The 15,003-nt window shown below is 43.7% G+C and overlaps 1 protein-coding gene across 1 annotated transcript in view; it reads right to left on the bottom strand.

The window, feature by feature from the left end:
- Window positions 1-1,437: 1,437 nt before the first annotated feature.
- Window positions 1,438-15,003, bottom strand: part of cpt1a2b (carnitine palmitoyltransferase 1A2b) — a 45,767-nt gene continuing 32,201 nt past the window's right edge. Inside the window, exons 14-19 of the mRNA XM_079177588.1 lie at window positions 8,154-8,318; window positions 7,825-7,953; window positions 7,021-7,176; window positions 6,782-6,895; window positions 6,544-6,636; window positions 1,438-5,386 (exon numbers count right to left, since the gene is read on the bottom strand). Coding sequence (XP_079033714.1) covers window positions 5,255-5,386; window positions 6,544-6,636; window positions 6,782-6,895; window positions 7,021-7,176; window positions 7,825-7,953; window positions 8,154-8,318 — 789 coding nt within the window. The 3' untranslated portion in view covers window positions 1,438-5,254. The remainder of the gene's footprint in view (window positions 5,387-6,543; window positions 6,637-6,781; window positions 6,896-7,020; window positions 7,177-7,824; window positions 7,954-8,153; window positions 8,319-15,003) is intronic.

Raw genomic sequence — 15,003 nt, 5'->3', positions numbered from 1 at the left:
TGAAACCTTTGTTCTATTTGTGAAAGCGCAAGAAAAAAAAGACTTCACTGTTTTTTTTACACCTGCAGTAGACCACGTTGGACCAAGTCCTGATCAGAACAAGCCACTGATTGGTCAAATCTGGACTAGAATAACGCAGACGGAGAAGATAAAGATTTTTCAAAACACTGAATTGTGAAATCTTTTACAAGGCTGCAATTGTTTCTTGAGTGAGTTATGTTGCCCACAAGCGCGAACATGCAGCTACAGTAGTCTGGTGTGTTAGTCAGGCATGGACGTGTCGCCCACACGGGAAAAAGTGAGTCATGAGAAACTAGAAAGTCATCCTCAAACTATATTTGAAATTGAAAAGGTATTAGCAATTGTGAGCACATTAAGAATAAGCTTAAAACAAATATGCTATATATTTGTAAACGCACACTGCTAGATATTTGAAAACACTTCTATATATTCGTAAACACATTTAGTGACGCTTAAACCATATGCTATGTGCAGTAATCATAATATGTCTTTAAGTGTAAGTCAGAGTGAGGCTGCAGTGATTCTCACCCACGCAGAGGCCCATCGTTAACTGACCAATAGCAGAAAGCAGGTACTCCCGGTCTTGCCACTGCTTGGTACAAAATAACAGTTTCAACAAAGAAGCAGTTAAGCGACCGTGGCCTCAGAACACACTCTCAAACACACACACACTCATCAGACTCATCGCTGGAGGCATGGATTCCGTGTGCCGGTAGGGACGGACGTCCTGTGCACCAATGAGGCTCTCAGAAAGTTTAAACCAAGAGCCGCCTCCAACAATAGTCAACCAATCACAAAAATGCCCTTAAGGACTATATAGTTTTGTGTTCTCGCTTGGGGAGCTCCTTTTTCTTTGCTGTCAGATAGTTTTGATTTAGGTCCGAGCTCGTATCGATCTGCTGCGTCAGAATACTCCTGTTAAGAATAAATACTTTGTTTGATTTTAAGTATTTTGAGTTCAGTCTTGTCTGTGTCCTCTTTCACTAACACTATTAAAAATGAAGACGTGCATTTTTGATAATTTAAAAGCATGGGATACTTTGACGTGTTTACAAAATTCAGACTTGCAATGAGCATCGTCATTTTCACAATGACTAACTTTACGATTATTTTCCTGCCAGAGATGGGCTTCCATACAGCAGGGGTAGTATTTATAATTTAAAAAAAATGTAATTAAAGAAAGTACTTAAAAACTACTTTAAAACGGACTCGGGTCAGGAACTTTTTATATTTATATTTTAAAATCCTCATAGGTGATAACTTTTATTTAAAGAAATCCATCTTAAGCGGTAAAGTATTAAAATCCACTGAGGTTGTGTTTCAACTGACCTTTAGTGCAGTGAGCCATGATCCCAAACAGCCTGGCAGGATCTCATTTTGCTCGATAGTTAAAGAACACAACAAATACAAATGCTCTCCGGGGTCAGTAAGTATTTTTATTTCACATAACCATCACCAACTGTAAATGGCCTCCATCACAAAGTCCACAATTTACATTTAAATAAGTTGTAGCGTGAGAACCATTGACCGAACACACAGCATAATAAAAACATGTGGCGTGTATATTCAGATAAAAACATGATGTACGATACCCACCACTTCAATAAAAATGTTCAAGCGTCACTATTAACCAAGACCGAAAAAACCCAGCAGTAACATTACACAGAAATAATCAATACAAATGTCTCCCAAAATCAAATCAGTCGGTGCTGATGTGGTTTATTTACTCCGAACAAAGAAAACCGTAAAACTGCTGCTAAGCCGTCGCTGCTTTTTCTGTGAGAGGCTCATTGTACAAACTGTTGAACGCCTGCTGATTCCATCTCTTAATCCATCATATATTACTTGATAATAATAATAATAATATTATATGCGGCACATTGGGGTAGACTGAGGCACAGAATAGGTGAACAGGCGTTGTGGTTTTCTGGCAGGCTGAGGCGTGAAGTGAATAAAATGTTTAATTAAAGAGACTTAAATTACATCTGTATCACATCTGCCGTATTTAACTGAAGCTCCTCCAAAACTGTGAACTTAATGAACCAACTATACTGATCACAATAAAACGTGACAAACTGGTATAGATCCGTTTTGCCAAGTCGATGTGATTGCCGGGGTAAAAAACTGTAATGGTAAAATAGTAATGTAAAAAAATATGAGAAAAGAAAACCAAAAACTGTAAAAAATGTATACATAAAAAAGCGTCGAGAGGTAGAGAAGTTGTTACTGTACATTGCTGCAGCTGTAGAAATGGTCTTCACTCGTCTTCTATAAAGTGAGGAGGATCACAGAGGGAACAAATGGCTTCAACAGTTTGGGAAATGAGCCGCTAACCGCCGAGCCGAAACGGACGCCACTGAGGTCTGACGTTACTAAAATACGAAGCAAACAATCTCTGTATTAAAAAAAGACATCAAGTTATGGTATAGTTAGAAAAACACGAGCAGAGATTTAGTGTAAAGTCAACGCCACTTGTGAGCCAATCTCCCTGACGTCATTTCTAATGTTCCCCATTCGTTCCCGTAAAGTTTGCTAACTTTGAGAGCGCGAAATAGATCCGTCGTTTCACCGCCACACCGGCGCACATGAGCTGCATCAGGAGCTGACGAGAACAAGGCGCCTGCCTGAAGTATTTGTTCACACACACACACACACACACACACACACACACACACACACACACACACACACACACACACACACACACACACACACACACACACACACACACACACACACACACACACACACACACACACACACACACACACACACACACACACACACACACACACACACACACACACACACACACACACACGACGGGGTTAACACACGTGACACATGTTAGCGATAGCATTGATCAGAAAAGAAAAAGGAAATTGCATTGAAATTGTTTTACTGAATGAATACTTGATTTCAGGCACACCTGTGTTTCTAATGCCGTTTAAAACCAGGGCTGAGTCATTGTGTGAGTATCTTCTCTTTCACAGACCCGCCCCACCACTGCTGTGAGGATCAACTGGAGATTTCACTTTGTTAACACAACGTATTACTTATTGTAATGTATACGATTTATATTAGGATTATTCTTTGTTCAACGACAGATTAAAGATTTGTTTTTTGGGGGGGGCACTCCTGGTGTGACATTCGATGAAGAAAGAAGAATGTTTGAACAAGGATTCCACGACATTAATAATAATAAGAAAAACTGTAAAACACGCAGCAACAGCTCTGTGTACGCCTCTGATCATCTCCAGGTGCGTTTCATTCAACAGCAGCAGCCGCGTCTGTTGAGCTGCAGCAGGTCCATACAGTTATCCAAAACAGTCAACCTAAAGCATTAAACCACTCTACTGAACAGACAATAACAAGTTTAAAAAACGTAAAAATCATTATGAAAAAATCATTTGCATTTATTTTTTTTCCCTTCCTTCCTTCCTCCCTTCCTTCCTTCCTCCCTTCCTTCCTTCCTTCCTCCCTTCCAAGTCATTGGTCATGAATGGAGTATAGGGGTCAGAGTTGCCACCTGATCTAAAAACACGGCCTGAATCATCAAACTATCACTTTCATGCGGTTGCTAAATATGGAAAACAAGTAGTGTCATCAGATAACCTGAATTGAAAACAATTGAATTTAAGAATAGATCAAAAGGTGACGTAGAGTGTGAACGCAGCGCTGCTGCTCGGATAGCATCAGCGCTGGCAGCCTTCCAGCTGGCACGCAGGGACCCCGAATCGTCACCGGTAACCTTCCGCCTGAGACACCAGTTCAAAGACGCCGGTGACCACTTGCAGTTTCAGGCCGTCGCATTCAAGTAAAACGTGTGTACACATGTAAAAAGGTACGGGTTAGGGGTACTTGCACTTTACTTGAGTATCTTTACTACATTTCAGAGGAAAATCTTCTACTTTCTACTGGACAGCAGTGATCCTCGAGATCGAGTGACTGCTTAACGAGCGACAACGTTAAAGCCTGCTGACATGTTGATTAATCATGCATTACAATATACAAGAAGTGAACCTTCAGCTGCATAATGAATACTTTTACTTTCTATACTTTTAAGTACATGTGCTAATAGTATTTTTTTTTTTTTTTCAATGCAGGGCTTTTACTTGGGGTGGAGTGGTTTTACATTGTAGTATTGATGGTTACTTTACTACTTCAACACAGTAAATAGTACGTGTTGTATGAAAGCCACAGTGTCCTTCAGGGTGCATTGTACTGCTTCCTGTTTGTAAAGAATCTATTGATTGAGGCCGTGGTACATGAGATCAGGTGATGGGTGGAAGCAGCCCTGTAAAGGAGGACTCTTTCAAGCTTGTGAACGTCTAGAATAAAAACATTTTAAAAAAGTGGCTCTTTTGGCTGGAGATCTGCAAGTAACTCGTTCCCTTCATTGAGATTGATCTCATCCTCGTTTCACTTCCTTTTCCCCCCTCAAGCTTTTCTAAATCTGACAGTGGACGTCAAAGTGTCAGTGGGCTGAGCCGCACAGAATCGCTTCTCGCTGACGAGCTGAAGAGACGTCTGCCATCACTTCTATTGAGATTTGAATGCTTTCCAGCATTCGTGAGGGAGATTTGTCTCCCTTTCTCCGCTTTCTATTGCCGTCAAAATAACTTCCTTCCTCTGTGATGAGCTTGGCTCTCCCTTTCTTAAAAAAAGAAAAAGAGTTAAAAACACCGATCAACCATCACTGGTTTCATGTTCTCACGAGAGAGCAGGGACTGTTCTCACGCTGTCTAGCTTTAGCCTTCTCTGACAGACACAGCTCCTAAAATAGTATGAGTTAATGCTGAGTAACCGTTAACGGTCTTTGTTAGTGCCCGTTCACACAGAAAAGGCTTTCGAATCATTTTTAAATGGAAGAATTCAAATCATAACCTTGTGCCACAGATCTGGCATAAAGGAGCTCCTTGCGTCTTCAGCGTGCCTCGTTTTTCTCTGCTTGATTGGAGCCTAAACGGCCACGTTGCTGTTGCGTCTTAAATAAGGTGTTAACGAAGAGCACCCGCCACTCTCAAACTAGACCGAGATCTCCTCATTAAATTCACTTTTTTGTCAGTTGAAATAACGCCTTTAGGTCAGTCACAGAACGGGCGGTGCTTTGAACATTACAGAATCTAGATATTGGGTTCTTAGTGGTTTCTCGGCTCAGCTCGGACGTCTTCGGGGGGGGGGGGGGGGGGGGGGACATTTAGTCCACGTGGTGAGCTGCTCTGCGCCACATTCAGAGGAGCTTCTTGGACTGAGGCTGGGCCGTGCCTTTGGAGGAGGACGAGGAGGTTTTGGTGTCAGCAGAGAGGACAGTCATGATGTCTTGGAGAGCTTTACTTATCTGAGCTCCAAACCTGTGGGAGTCCTACAAATGGAGAAAATGAAAGTATTAAAAAGAGGCTGGCGGGGGGGGGGAAAGAACGTCTAACATTGTGAGACAAAACCACTAGAGAGAAGGAAGGAGAGACAGAAGTGGCTTCAGTTATGTTCAGTTTAATAGCCGTACCGAAACTGATAAATAATGCATCTGCAGAAAGCATTGTTATTATGTGACCAAGAAAGGTTTGAGCAATATGGTCTGAAACGAATACCAGAGTTTTCTTCGTTGTTTGGTTTAACTGCATTATGTCGCGGTGTTACAAAATGAAAAGGGGTACTCTGTGTTTATTGGTTCCAAACAGGAATGAAAACGAGGTTCAGAAGTGTGTATTTTCTTTGGAGGAGTAGGGTATTTGTTCTGAGTGAAAATGATCTGCTTGGTAGAAGCCATGACCTGTGTGGGTGTGACGCAGTTTATCGGTCGAGTAGATCTACGCCGTGTCTGTGCCGAAACCCAAAACATGCGTGTTTATCAGGGTAGTGCTGCACACCGTAATGCGGTGCCAGAGCGTTTCATTGGGACGCACCAAGTGGGACGTTTTGCGATGTAAAAAAAACGAACTAATGGAGACGCTGTTTCTTAATGAAATCAAACCCAGCTTGTCACTTCTGTGCAGCAATGTCTCGTAACTTCTCGGCCGCTGCATCTACAGATAGCTCAGTGCAGACAGACCGCATTTCCCACTAGCTTCATTTAATTCCCTAGATTTCACAGGAAAAATGAGATCGTGAAAAGGGAAGTGAAAACAGATGGCGATGCACTGCTTCGACTCTTCTGCTCTGTCATGTGCTTTGTGGTTTTAGCATGAATGAATGCTGACGCAACCCTTTCACACTGTGGGAGTCGGCCAGACGGTCTCGTTACAAAGCAGTCTGGAGATAGTTTATTCTGTAAAAATGATTACTAATTTGGAAGAGATTGCAAGCAGCAGGTTTTTTCTTGTTTATGGAGGTCTGGACGTCCCAGCTGGAATGAATTAGGTTGAATTTTCAAGTTCCAGTAATGCCGGCCGGTTAGTTGAACATGTTGGTCACAAATGTGCAGTCAATGTAATGAAAAGTAACGGAAAAGCAAACTTAAAGACATTAAATAAGTGGCAGATTCCTCCCTGTACGATTGAAAGCATCAGAGGCTTTACTTACAGTCTCGCTGCAGGAGTATTTGGACGACACGTGGAAGTTGATCATGTCCTCGCCCACGATGATGTATGAAACCCCGTAACCATCATCAGCGACCTGACGGGAGCACAGAGGTAAAGTGAAATAAGCGTCTGGTCCTCGCACACCACCCACTGTGCAAATACACCGATTCAGATGACGTATTATGTTCTTGCCGTTCACATATGCAGGTACAACTACAGGAAAAGTGTGCGTCACTCACAGGTCCGAAGCCGCCGCCCAGCGATATGAAGTCGGGGTGGTTCTTCAGGTCGAACAGCTCCATCTGCTGAACCGGGGTCTGACTGGTGGAGAGGCGCCAAGGCTCCGACAAAACCTGGAGGAGGGAGGAAAAGAGAAAGGGGGGGGGGGGGGGTTATGTTCTACCACAGATCTGTGTGTCAACTAGTCTGAAAAGACTAAAATAGAGATGCAACATTTAACAAAAAAACAAAAGCTTACCTCCTTGAGGAAGGGTGACTCTACTCCCAAGTACTTGGACACCACGTACAGACAGAAGAGGTGTCGGTCGATTCCGGCTCCCGTCATGGCCAGTCGGTAAAGGTTCTGGTGCATCTCTGAGGCCAGTCGGAAGAGACGCTTGCATTGCTCCTCTGTCTGTCGAACCAAATCACATCTTTACCGACATCCCTAAGGGGGGGCTCACACCGAAAGGTCGGAATTCCGGAGTCGAATCGACAAGAGGTCGATACATAATTTTCAATATTCCAACTCCGGTTTGTGTTATAAAAAGGCAAAACTCAAATGGTCAAATACATTGTAAACAAAATGCCGTTGGATAATTGGTCAAACAGTTGCGTGGAGGTGTGATGTGCATCGCAAAGTTGTTGAATTTGACTCTATTAGGGGCTAATGTAGCTAATTCCACCCATGCTTTAATGCTACACCGGTTAACAAAAAAAAAAAAACAAGTTGATAAAAGTCGTCACCTATAACAACGTGCTTTCCCAGCTGTGATAAGAGTGTTAGTGAAGCATTAACCCCCCCCAGGGTCCGGTTGAACGCAACCAAACGAGGCTGGCGTGAACGTGACCTTAAATAGAATCACCTACAAATTATTCACACGTTGGCTTTACCAGAAATACAAAACTGATGGTTAAGGAGTCTGAGCCCATGTTAGTCTGTATTTATTCCCTCTGACAATAAGGTGACGAACAATGGGGTCAGCAGGAGTTGAAAAAAAATTGTGTGAGCTTTCAATTTGAATGTTACTTGAAAGAGAGCATAATCTCGGACTCTATGTACCTCTCCATTCTCCAGAGCTTTGACGAAGGCACTGGTCTCGTTGGAGCAGGATCGCACAGTCTCCGTCCGGCCCTCCCTGAACAGACGAGTCATCGACGCCTCGTAGGTCAGACAAAAACCACCACGGTCCTAGAGGAAGAAGAGAAGAAGATGCAAACATTAAAAAAAGGAGCTTTTTCAATTGAATTTAATGCAGATCGTGCTTTCATAGCAGCAAATAGTAGAACTCAATCCAGCAGTGGACAGGGAACCAAACAACCACCGTGTACAGTCTTAGAAAACATGCATTTCTGCACTCTACAATGCGAGTGAGCCTGTCGAAGCCTTACCCTGAAGTACGCTAGCTGTAAGCCGATCTGTATGAACGCGTCGGGGCTGACGCGTAGCTTCTTGATGCGTCCTTTTCCGAACTCTCGGAAGGGAAAGACGTGACAGTCCACATCATCCGCCAGCGCCTGGGCAACAGCCAGGGAGCTGCACGCCTGATCCTGAACCTGGCAGACAGAGGTGATCATTTCACTTAGAATGCATATTTTTATATAAGTCATCACAGTATTGACAGATTGCGCTGGCAGGCATTGGAAAGTAACAAGGATGGAAATCTACTAGAGGGTGTGAAGTGACTTTAGCCAAGCATGGGGGAATTTGCTCTCTGCAGCTCTTTCAAATTAATAAAGTTTCAACTTTTACAGAGAAGTAGGACTCAACAATAAGGATTGCCAGGGGCAAGCAAAATAACACTTGGGGCTAGTAAATCTAGCCACTCACTAGCACAATCGGGTGAAATCAAAACATAAGATTTTTCCGGAGCCGATGGGGGAAGCAGCTATGGATGAGCTACGGAGCGCTAACGGACGATATTCAGTACAAATATTGCGATCGTGAGAACAGCATCAATGTCGTTACAAGTCGTCGGTGAATTATAACGTTATTGTGATATGTTCAAACGGTAGCTTGTAAAATGTTGACTTTGGGACACTGGAAATGATTTTTTAGGACTGTGGAGTCTTGTATACCAGCTGTTGTGAAAAAAACAGCAAACGATCACGACTCACAGACGATGAGCAATTTGTTACGGTGGCAGAAAAACATGATCGGTGCCTCTCTAGAATGAGCCATATCGCTGCCTTCTCTCTCGTTAAAAAATGGCGGCGGGTAAAGATGGAAGTTTATGAGCTGAAGTGCAAGCGAGCCTTTCAGTTATCGTGGAAACTGGAGTTTAGTTGGAGGATGAGGGCAAAACTCCAGATTAATTTACCTAAATAAGAATTAAACATGATAATCAACTTTGGCCTTTGTTGGTATTTGATGATCTCTAGTAAATTAAAGATAGACCTATCGATCTATCTATCCAATTTAAAAAGGGGCAAGTAAAAATCTAATTTGGGCAAATAGATTTCTGACCCACTTGCCCGACGGGAATAACAAAAAACATTCAGGTTGAACCCTGAGAAGCAGCCTGCTGGCAATGAAAATCTTGGCTGCATCCAATAATGCTCATTATAAAAACATAGAAAAGAAAAGAGGAAAGAATCTAAGACAAAAAGGTGCAGAAGTTAAAGTATTGGGATAAAATAACACACCAACCTAAAACAAGGATCCTCACAAATAGTGTGCACCTGTGTGAGGTCATATCGGGCGCCATTTGTTTTTTATGGTATTTGTGTGATATTCTCTTAAATGTCCGTGCACTCAAGAGTTCTGACGTTTCTGATAAATCTGCCTGCCATCAGCAGTTGCTTTGACGGCAGCGATTTGCACTTCAAAGAACACACGACTCCAAGCGGCATTAGTGTTACGGGCACACAAACTAACAAAAGAGGAAACCAAGAGAAAGTTTTTCTGACAGATACAGAAGATTGGCAAACGGGATGATGTGATCGAAAGAAGAAAGTGAAGCCAGGAAACGGTAAAAGAAACAGGAAATGCAGTTTTAAAGACCACCCGTTCCTCCTTCAGCTCTTTCACGCACACAAACACACAAACACACGCGCCAAATCTTGCATTTGGAACGATGCAAACAGAGCGCTTGAGCAAATGTGAACATATGTTCCCTTTTCTGGAAAATATATTTTGTTCAAAAAGGGGAAGGAAATGCCAAAGTCCAGAGGAAGGGAGCCTATTGTTCAGTAGTGCAACACTCCCTGAGCTGACGACAGCAGTCTGCAGTCAGGTGTGTCATTTTAAAAGATACCAGACAACTTCATACATACCCAATAGACAACTTTAACAATAACCAACCTATGGACACGGTATAGACAGGGCTGCACGATGTTCTGCAATATATACTCTTAAATGGAAAAGCACAGTAATAGTCACCCTCGCTGGGGTACATTTTAAAGTCAAATGCATCGTTGTTGTGCACTTTGAGAGAAAACTGAAGTTGCTAGATCTATGAAGAACTTTAAAAAAAAAAAAAAAAAATTGAAAGTTGAATCCCCCCTGCAGACTGTACAGACCCCACTCAAAGGGTAAAATTATGTTGGGTTCAATATGAAACTGTGGCGGGTCCCATCTAGACTATAGGTACTGAAAGGGAAACACTGGATTATTCATGGATTGAGGACCCTGCGAGTTTTCTTTTTGTAACAAGAAGTAACAAAACTGTAGCGTGACGCGATATCGTGCAGCGCCACACACAGGGACTTTAAAGAAACACTTTACAGCAAACAGTAACTCTGAGAAACTCGAGCCAATGTACAAGGAGTCTGAGGCAGATCCGCATTCTTCGATCGTGTGCTTTTGACATCTCATCACTCGAACATCCTGCGCGGGTATTGTTTTTAGTGTGATTGCATCAAAATTCGTAGTCTTGAAGTCACAACTCAACTCTTCCATGTCCACTGCAAATAAATCTGCTTTGAAATGAGAGAGAAAAGGCTCAAATCAAGGTAATCCAGTGACAGTTGTGTGTAGAACTGCCGATAGCTAGGAGGCTGTCGTACACTCGAACACATACACCGTCATACTGTCTGTACATTATAAATGTATGTGTGTGTCTTAAGAGGCTGTGGTATTTGTGAGCAGTCATATGGGCGACTTCTGTCCCCTTTGAATGCAGGGCCGTGATGCACTTTGGGAATACCGCAGACAATTTCCTCCCCAGTTATCTGTCAGGACATCCAGATATGCGGTATATCCGGTGCAGACGAGACTAGAACAGGAAAAAAGAAACGGACACTTTGTTGGCACACGGAGACGGAGCCCCAGTCCTCCAATCGGGAAGCCATTCCCGAACCCCGACTATACTAGAACGACAAGCGAGGCTTTTAGGCCGGGCACACGCAGCCACGCATGCTTTTATCACGTGTACATTTTACACGTAGGCTTCACAATGTAAAGAAGAAAAAAAAGATGGGTACATGCTTAGAACGATTCCACGCACTGCAACTGGATGAGGGCAAAACAAGAAAAACACGCCGCAGTGAAGGGACTGTGACAGGAAAATGAAAGTCTTTGCTGATGCATGTCTCGATCACAAAAGGCTTCTCTGGGCCGTTTCATTTTCCCTTTTCAGAGGGTGTTTCGAGTACGAAACCAACCGTGTGCCCTGGCTGCCTGTCGCAGGGGAAAATCCCTGCCTCTCCCCTGAGCAGAGCACGAGTAGACGGAGTATCTCTCATGCTGAGGCCGGGACAACCACGGGACTTTTGCCAGAGGAAACCACCTCACAGCTTGTTTGTTTTCCTGGTTAGATCACTGATAGATATTTACTCTAGACATTAGACGATACTCTCACTGAGCTGCAGGCATTCGGGCAGTGAAAAAAAAAAAAGTGTCCTTGTCATATAAAACATGAAACATTTTATGCTTTGTAAACTGAACCTGGAAAGATTATTTTCCTTCTTGTACTGTGAAAGAAAAATGTAAGCTTGTCACACACACACTAATGGTTATCCAGTAGAATCCTCCCAGTGCAATGAAAAGTGGATTCTCTCTCACACACACACACACACACACACACACACACACACACACACACACACACACACACACACACACACACACACACACACACACACACACACACACACACACACACACACTTACTTTCAGGTTTATCATTTAGTTATCTCTTAAATAAAGAAGAATTTTCAGTCCAGTTTTATCAACACCATGACACAGATTTTCCTACTTCCCCTCTTTTCTCTTTCTTTCTCACGAAATCCCTCTCTGGCGAACTTGAAAGAAAAATAAAAAACATGTCCCAACCTGCCAAAAGACTGGGAGGAATTTAAACCTGAGACAAGTTGGCTGACTTCATCACCTACCGCACCTACCGCTATCGAGGTTTATTATGAGACACGAGCGAGCCAGCGCTGGCCTCCTTCCTCTGGCTTCCGGTCCCCTTCAAGATGGATCTAAGAAGATTTTGTTGCTTGGGTTTGAAGGTTTTAAAAAGACAGACCTCCTGCATCATCACACTCCAGTTAGAGCACCGAGGTCGACTCATCGGATGCTCTTGGGACGGAGCTGCTCAGACGCAAAGGAACTTTTTAAGCCGCTGCTAAGAAGACCCTCCTCTGACATCAAGTAACCGGGTCATGACTTTTGGAAGGAGAGGAAGCCGCTCCTCGAGACAAATGATGAATTGAAAGCAGTTTCCTGTATTTGTTAATCTGGCCTGCAAACTGTGATAAAGGTATAAAAACACACTCTCTGAATCTGGATGTCGGAGAGGAAGAAGATAAGGAATCTGAGACCGGCCCAAATGAGCGGGTCAAAATGAAAGTAGATGTAGATGCTGGAGGGGGGCCGCACTGCACTAAAGTTACATAGAACGGGCCTACAAAACGTATCAACTCAGCTCATCAGATGTGGCACATGCCGCCACGGAAGCTTTGGATTGGGTTCAATCCGTCGGCTAGATTATATGTTAAACTGCTGCTGACTGCGGAAGTTCCGATAAAGGAAATCTGAGATGAGGAAAAGATCAAACGTGAAAGCTTTTAGTCCCGTTTAGAACATGAGGCAGTGCTGCACTTCAGCCTCTTACGGCCGAAGGACTACAACAACAACAACACATTTAAAAATATGAGTTATGCTGGCAAAAAAAACTGCCAAAACTTTTTCAAAATGAAGGAAGTTAGTGAGATTGTCCTGGCAAAACCTTTTATTTTTCTCCCCATAAAAATCATTCATGTTTTCTGGTTGTGAATCATAAACAGAGGAGAGAGAACTCTTCATATCAGGCTTAGACAATAGTGCTACATCCACACCACTCCGTTTTCGAGCATAACTTTTGCTACGTTTACACCTAGCGTCCACACCGCTCCGTCGTTTTACAGCCCTTAAAAACGGAGACGTTTGATTGGGTCTCATCCGGCACGACGTGTCCCTCCCCGATTCGTCACGGCCCTAATCACGTGACCCCTTTCTGGAAGAACTAATTAAAAGCACTGCTGACCTTGATTTCTATGCTAGCAGCTTATTTTATAATGCTACTACCGTGTTCAAAGAATGGCCATGTGATACGTTTTCAGGCGCGGTAGCACGGACGGAGATTATTTATAAAACGCCGTTATTTCAAAACGAAAATGTAGTAGTGTGGATGGAGCCCGGATCACCAGAATGATTTTTTTCTCACTTGCCTATCGGGGCCTTCCTTAAAAGTCTGCTATGCTTGGGGTTTCGTTTTCAGCTCACCTATGTGCGGATGCCTGCACCTCTCATTAGACTACTCGTTAGCGTCGCAGTTCCTGTGTACTGTTGATACGAAGGAAGGGGGCTGAATAAAGTCTCAAATCCTTCAATTGTTTTCGTCTGTCCACTGACACACAGATGCATTTTTAATACTTGCTAATTGCTGGGACATGTCCAGGCCCACGTTTGTTTTAGGGGCAGTGGCTCAAAACATCCTCATTCCAAAGCCGGGAGGGTTCTGCCTCAAAGGGAAACACCAGACTCTCACGCTCACTTACAGAGCACTACGCGGTCAAGACTCCTGCACATGTGGCTGAACTACTTCACCCTTCTCTGGTCAAACGTGTCCCACGCACTCGCCTTAAGACCCGTGGTGGCCGAGCTTTTGAGGCAGTAGCGCCAAAGTTATGGAACGCTCTGCCTGCACCCCTACGGTTTGCCGATTACGTGAATTCATTCAAAAATCAGCTCAAGACACACCCTGTCTTTTTGTGAGCAAGTTGTCTGTTGTGGTCAGAGAAGTCTGACATCCTCGACCGCATGTGCAAAATTGATTTTCTCAGGGAAAAAAAAAAACAAACCACAAGAGGAAATTGGTCTTTGCTGTGTGTGCAGGATGCGGTTGCACAGACAGGCGGATGCCACCGACGATGTCCGCATCTCCGGGGTGGCAGAGTGGCTTCGTAGCGGAAGCCGGGTTGCCCCTATTCGTGTTAGCTAGCCCCAATTAACACAGCGTTAGCATGTGGACTGCTAGGCGGCGATCCCGGCCCAGACTCTTGATTTACTTTTATAGCTCCTTTTAAAAAAGATACATTTGAACTGCTCAGGAAAGCCTGGTCTGAAGAGGCCTCACTCCAAAACTAAATGAAAAACAGCAGTGGGAAGAACCAGGCACGTTCATGACAACATACGACGCGATGGCAGCCGTTCACAAGCGGGTCAGTTGGGGTGACTCCGCGAGAGACTGTACGAGCACGTCGGCTGCATGACGTCCTGAAGTGGATCGCAAACACGTGCAGCCCCGCATACTCTTTGGACTTGTGTGTGCTTGTCCAGGCCGGTAAGAGTAAGAGAATGAAAACAGTCGGGCGTGTTCTTAACTACGTTCATGACTGTAACTGCTGTTGAGAGATCGCAGAAAGCTATGAAAGCATAACCGTCACAAACATATAGTTTGTTCACTTTTTACGTCGACTAAAAGAGGGCGATAGTGGCGGCTGGGAATAGCATATATGATGCTTTAGTGAATGTAATGAACAGACCCCCGCCTAGGGCCCCAGAGCCAGTGAACCTTCAGACTAAGAACCCAAAATCTGAAATTGGGAAAAACCACAAGTGATAAACTGTGCATGATATTAGCTACAGTCATGCCCTGGGATGGCTGCCCTTTGGCACCCAGGATGGTGAGGGTGTTCGACAGAATGCCACAGGAAAGAGAGTTGACAGACCATTATTATTCAACTTTATTTCAGACTCATGAGTCCATATAGCAAAAAAATAAAATAAAACAAAAACACAGATACAACAACAATA

Source organism: Pholis gunnellus (assembly GCF_910591455.1).
Source record: "Pholis gunnellus genome assembly, chromosome: 17".
Taxonomy (NCBI): Eukaryota; Metazoa; Chordata; class Actinopteri; order Perciformes; family Pholidae; genus Pholis; species Pholis gunnellus.
The sequence above is the reverse complement of the archived record's forward strand: the minus strand, read 5'-3'. Positions and strand labels throughout refer to the sequence as shown.